At 39.6% G+C, this 6,702-nt stretch overlaps 1 protein-coding gene across 1 annotated transcript; it reads left to right on the top strand.

Annotated features, from left to right (window-relative positions):
- LOC8065871 (WAT1-related protein At5g64700) lies at positions 271–3,391 on the top strand. The gene is made up of 7 exons (XM_021461814.1): positions 271–631; positions 1,278–1,340; positions 1,722–1,838; positions 1,937–2,174; positions 2,320–2,478; positions 2,657–2,808; positions 3,065–3,391. Exons 1-7 carry the CDS (start codon positions 360–362, stop codon positions 3,141–3,143), a joined length of 1,080 nt encoding a protein of 359 aa, XP_021317489.1. The 5' UTR covers positions 271–359; the 3' UTR covers positions 3,144–3,391.

Below are 6,702 nucleotides of genomic sequence, written 5' to 3'. Positions count from 1 at the left end.
TAAATTTAATGATCTTTTGACTTCTCGGTTGGATCCATCTGAGTGGATACGTGCAAAGAGTCCAAGACTTCACTTGGGAACACGCATGCACGTCGCCCCGGCCCAAGGACAAGGAGCACGAAATCGCGCTATATACACGTTCTGCAATGGCGGCGCCGTGCACTCGTCCGGCGGCCTGATCCAGCCGTGAACTGCTCGTACGCGAGGCCGGACGCCAGGAGGACGACCGCCGGAGATATATACGTATTGTTGGAGAGTTGGATATGGAGAGATCGGAGAGACGGCCAGTTAGCAACAGGGTCTTCATTTTGAGGACCGAGAGCAAGACCAAAAAGAAAAAAAAAATCAACGTAACAGCGATGGTGGACGAAGAGGCAGGCGGCGCTGGCGGTGGCGGTGGCGCGGCGGCGGCAGAAGTGAAAGTGATGAAGGCGGCGCCGGCGGAGGAGGACCCGGAGATGGCGGCGTGGAAGGCGCCGGCCGCGATGGTGCTGGTGCAGCTGTTCAACACGGGCATGGTGCTGCTGTCCAAGGTGGCCATCGGCGGCGGCATGTTCGTCTTGGCGCTCCTCACGTACCGCAGCCTCTTCGGCGCCGCCATCATCTTCCCCATCGCGCTCCTCCGAGAGAGGTACCGTACGTGTGACTAGCTTCCTCACGTACCGCAGCCTCTTCATTCGGTCGTCCACCGCCATCATCATCGATCCCTAGTAATATATGTGTAGCCAATGCGCGCGACATAGCGAGCTACGCTAGTCTACTCGATCATCGTGGAAAATTAAACTAGATACATTTGCTGTTATTAGTATTGCATTATAATTAAGTTGATGTTGCTTCACAGTCATGAAAAAAGAAAAGAAAAGAAAAGAAAGCTCTAGTAATGTTCGCTCCTTCAAAAAATTGAGATACGTGTATATATATAGTAGCAAATGGTACAGTTTTGCTTCACCCATGCATGGAACTGAAGCTATTTTGAAACAAAGGCTTAGTGAAACAAATTCTTAGATGTTGGAGAAAGAGCTGTTTTACTTCTAACTCTTTTGGTTAGAAACCTAGTGCAATAAATTATAATCTTGTCGAATCGTTTAATAGAGGTAGCTAGTAGCAAGCTCTAGATGACTAAACAACATCCCTGGCGATTTTAGGTACTTTTACTGATGCCTTTTCCGATAACGGAAAAACCTACCTGCGCTAGTGATGTATATATAGCAGGATTGCAAACTCATTTGTAGTTTCAAACAACTCAATATGTATTCTTATTTTCATCACTTCTGTAGGGGCAAGTGGAAAGAGATGGACTGGCACGCCGCTGGGTGGATCTTCCTTAATGCGTTCATCGGGTAAACTGCATGTTTCCTGTAAATATATGTTCATTAACTAATTATTCTGAGAGGTTCCGAACAAATATTGCCCTGTTCCGGCCACCAACATGTTTAAAAATACTATAAGCAAAGAAATAATGTTTTGGATATATATATTTGTGTTCCCCTAGCAAATCGATGTTGACTTTTGAATCATAACACCGCCGGTTATATCCAATTTTTGCTGTCTAACATAAAAGAGATCGATCGTAAAAACTATTACACTACAAAAAAAATCATTGAGGTCAACCTGAACGGTCATGATTCAGAAAGCTAAGTCGTTGGTACTGACAGCTTGAAGTCTTCAGTGGTATGAATTTGAACATGACTTGTGTGTTAACGTACCTAAATGTCCTGCAGATATGCCATACCAATGAGCCTATTCTACTACGGCCTTCATGACACAACGGCGTCATATGCCACTATATTCCTCAACTTAGTTCCGTTGACAACCTTCATACTCTCCTTCGTGTTCAGGTACAAAACTTCTCTGTTTCTATTATGTTGATAGTGATCAAGCATTTACAACACAACTGCATAATCTCTGCGTGCATTATTCAATTCTTGCATTCTAGGATGGAGGCATTGCGAATCATGACCGTGCCAGGATCGCTTAAGATCGCAGGAGTTGTGGTGTCGGTCGGAGGCACGATGATCATCAGTCTATACAAGGGAAAGATTCTGCATCTATGGAACCCTATTCTTCACCATCACAACGAAGTGCCTGTGGATGTTGCAAATCATCATCAGCTACGTGGAACAATCTTGTTGACAGGCAGTAGCTTCACTCTTGCTTGCTGGTACCTAATTCAGGTAGTGGCGTGCTTTAATTCGTGACAATCATTGTTGTCATATATATGTTCAATTTTGAAGTGATCTTATTTAGCTCATAATGTAATTTTCTCTTTTTTCGTGAATCATAATGTATTTTTTGTTCTGTTTTCGTATGTGGTTGCAGTCGAAGGTTCTGAAGGTATACCCGTACAAATATTGGTCATCCATGACTACGTGCTTAGTTGGAGGGCTTCAAACTGCACTTGCTGGAGTTATATTTAGGAGGGACAACAACGCCTGGAAGATAGGATGGGATATAAACCTTCTGACCGTCATTTACTCAGTAATTTATCTATACACATGCATTTTCTACTACAAGCACTGATGATAGTTTTTCGTGCAAACCAGATATCGTTTTGAGATATTGGCAACCCTGACACAGCTAATTTAACAAGTGACCAGACATGATCCATTCAACCCATTCCATATGGGAATTAACCATGCAACAAATTTGGGTGCAGGGGGCACTTGCAACGGCACTAAAATACAGCATGAACTCGTGGGCTGTGTCTAAGAAAGGCCCATCATACCCTCCAATGTTCAGCCCATTGTCTGTGGTATTCGCTGTTGTGCTAGGCTCCATCTTCATTGGTGACGACATCACCGTTGGAAGGTCAGTTTTGTTCTTTTATGTTTTGTATGTATCTCCCCTTATCCATGCTCTGTTCTCTTGTTTCAGTAACAAAAAAAAAAAAGATACAGTATTTATCTAACAATGCTTTCTACTGAAATCTGTTAGTCTTAAAAATAAGCTAAGAGCTAATTAGCACGTTATCTAAAAAAAGAGCTAATTAGCACTATGAGTCATTTTTATGACATTATGTATCGCAATTGATTGTACCAAGTTGATCCGTCTTATGAATATGCAGCCTCATCGGGACGGTTCTGGTGATTGTTGGGACCTACATCTTCCTTTGGGCCAAAGCAAATGAGCGACATGAAAAGTGAATATGTCAGAGAGCATATGTTTAGTTCATAGATTCGATAGATGGCTCGATCGGGATGGAAATATAAACGGAGGCCATCTTATTAGCAATATATAAACATCAGAACAATATAAATGAAATGAACTATACATGAGAATATGTAAAAATCAATTTTCATCACAAACATTTTGTAGCTCAAAGTAAAGAATCATGTCAAGGTTATCTTGTCAGCTTTTATGTAGAACATACAAATGACAACAATTTATTTTCCAGGTTCCTGTTTTGTTATAACTATGTGCATAATAATGTATACTTTATTTCCCTCGCTCATTAGTCATGAGCTGTGTTATGTTTTTAGTCTTTTACTTAAGTCTTGTAATGATCAAGTGATGATAATGCTTTTAAAAAACTAAAGGCAAGAATCTTTATATAAAACAATTTATAGCTTGATATAAGCCGATATAGCTAGATGAACTTAGCATATGATGTGCGGAAACACCATATACCCTAGCTCCACTCAGTTCATCAATCTCGCCATTGTTAATCGGCTCATGGAAATGACGTAGGTAGGACTCAAGAGGAAGCATTACCGCAAATGTTTGCCGAAATGGTCATTTAGCCAATCTAAGTACTGTTCAAACCTTCAACTCTACCTGGTGCTAGCCATGTCAATTTAAATGGTTGTTAGCATAAATCTTTGGTCATGTTATCAAGTACGGCAAAGGATTTCAAAATAGTAAGCTCAGAATTAGGGATGGACACAAGTTAGGGCGAGAGTCTGGTGTTCTTGTGCAATAGAGCCAATAATCCCTGTCAAAGGAAGCCAAGATCATGTATTTACATAATTGTAGGGGACACAATTTAATTTCGCCCTAACTAGGGTCTTAATTTGCCTTGTATCGTGATACACACTAACAAGCAATGCCTACATACTGGGGACTTAAGAGTAAACATCCCAAACTCCAAACAATTTACGAGGTCCATTATGCATGCTAAGGATGTGTTTGGTTGGTTGGATTTGCATAGATGGGATTGGACCATACATGAATCATTGGTGTTTGGTTGGATGGATCACTCGGACCAGCAAATCTACGGATAGGCAATATACCCCTAGGTGCTGGATTTCTTGGTTCACAAAAATCTCGTGAACCAACTCATCCATATCTTCTAATCTTTGTTATTAGTAAATAAATTAAGGATTATTAGTATGCTATATTATTACTTAGTAATTATGATGATAGGATTAGTTGTGATAAGTGCTAATACATTGACTAATGCATGTTTCATGTGCTAATTAGGTTATTAGTGGAGCTAATTAGCATATTTATTTTAAATTAGTGATTATCATGGCAAAATTAGTATTAGTGTATATTTATTAGTGTATAATTAGTTGTTATATTTTTTAAAAAAGATAGATATAATTAGTCAACTATTCTAATCCCATCCACTTTCATCCATCCAACCAAATAGAAAAATAGCTGGTCCTATTTGTCCAACCAAACATGCATCATGGATATTCTTATACCAATATCCATGGATCGTCATATTCCATCCAACTTTATCCTCGAACCAAACACGTCCTAAATGAATCCCAACTTCCCACCAACACCTTTATGCTTCCATCCCCGCTTTACGTAAAATGGTGATGTTTGTGATATGGGCCCTAAAAACCTTATATTGGTTTGGCCCACCCTCAATAACTAGGTTGAGACTAAACCAACACAAAAAACATTTTTACCACTAGTACACTGAAGCTCTATAGTGGCAGTGAAAATGAATTTCCATCGGCAGTTTACACGGCCGCCAATCCTAAAGGGTAGTGAAAAGGACTGGTGGTTTGCCTAGAACCGTAAGTGGAAATCAATTTTCACTGGCGGTTCACTTAGCCAACCGCGAGTGGAAATCGATCTTTCCACTGGCGGTTTGTTAAGTTAACCGCCAGTGGAAATTGATTTCCATAGGCGGTTCTAAGCAAACCGCCAGGGGTTTGTTTTTCAGCATTTTCTATATATATACCTAATTAATTATATAATCACACTACTAAACTCTATTATATATGTATTAAAGCTTCTAAACCACATTGGATCGCAAAGTTATCCAAGCATTAATTACAAACATCATACATGTACTTATATACATATCAATGTTTTCACATGTCCTATCCTCTAATAATCAGACTTTCTAAGCTTAAGCCCAATAATATTTGTTAGCGCCCTATACTCTGGCTTTGCTAGGACACTTCTATCATCATGAAATTTGCCTTCAACTAGATTGACTTCCTTCAAGATGAATGTGCACAAGTCTTCTACTATGGCGTATAAAGTCCTGCTCATGCTTTCCGCCTTTTCTTGTTGAAATTTCTGTAAAGGAAGATCATAAACATCATTATATAATTACACTTAATAATATTTGGTCTTCTTTAATAAGACACATAGACTTATTTATATTACCTTAAGAGGGTTGGAGACGTATCGTCCACTGTCTCTCATGAATTCGCACACGTAAAATCCACAGTGGACCGATCCGAGCTCTTGCTTGTGGCACTATATAATTGACAAGTGGTTACTTAGTTATAATAATGTTGTATGTACTGTACTTATATGATATGTATTCATAAAATTACATACGTACCGGCCAATTATGTGATATTACCAATGGCTCCCCTTTTTTGTTTAGGTTTGGTCCACCATTTAACTTATAAAACCTATATGTCCTATGATTTCAAATAGAATAACCATGTTAATTAATCCCACAAACTCTCGTCAATAAAATGATCCATGCATATATCAACTTACCGCTCTAAGTGTTCTATGAATTCTACATAAGTTGAAGGGTTGTAACATGCGGAGTCTAGGACCCGCTCAAATCCTTCCTTGGGACTAATGAAGAGGCAGATCCAGTGATTCCTGCATGGAATAAATTTGTGATGCATGCGTATTCCAATTGTTAATTTTATATATGCAAATACACACTTACTTAAAGTTGTAGGGGGGCACATATCCAAGATCTATCGCGCTAGTGAAGCATGGAGTGTCCGAGGGTAGCTAGCGTATTTGACTTCAAAATTCTTCTTCATTTCTTTCATAATAGTCTCGACTACTGCAGGTGTCTTACCCTTGAAAGCGTCGTGGCTTGGACCGATTCTGAACATGTGCTCGTCCTCGCATATTTTCATTGGGCTAAGATACCCAACCCTTTTATGCGCATTATTATGGGGATTGTCACCATAACGGATAATCTCTTGGTGATATTGCATTCTGCAACGCGCACCATGTCAGAGATACATGCCACTTTTCAGATTTTGTGGATATAGTTTACAAAAACTTTTCTAGATGGTAAAATGGTCTATATATGAAACGTAGATTTTGATGAGTTCTAACAACCTTGTGTTCAAAAGTTTTCTAGCTGACATCGTTAATTGCCTCGTTTGACCATGTCAACTCTCGGGTTTTTAAAACCTGTGAACAAAGTTTACCAAAACTTTTGCAGATAGTGAAATGGTCCATGTATGGTATGTGTATCTTGATGAGTTCTAACATTCTTGTATTCAAAATTTCTCCATCTGGGGTCATTTGGTGCCC

The sequence above is a fragment of the Sorghum bicolor genome, chromosome 5 (assembly GCF_000003195.3).
Source record: "Sorghum bicolor cultivar BTx623 chromosome 5, Sorghum_bicolor_NCBIv3, whole genome shotgun sequence".
In the NCBI taxonomy this organism is placed as follows: Eukaryota; Viridiplantae; Streptophyta; class Magnoliopsida; order Poales; family Poaceae; genus Sorghum; species Sorghum bicolor.
The sequence above is the reverse complement of the archived record's forward strand: the minus strand, read 5'-3'. Positions and strand labels throughout refer to the sequence as shown.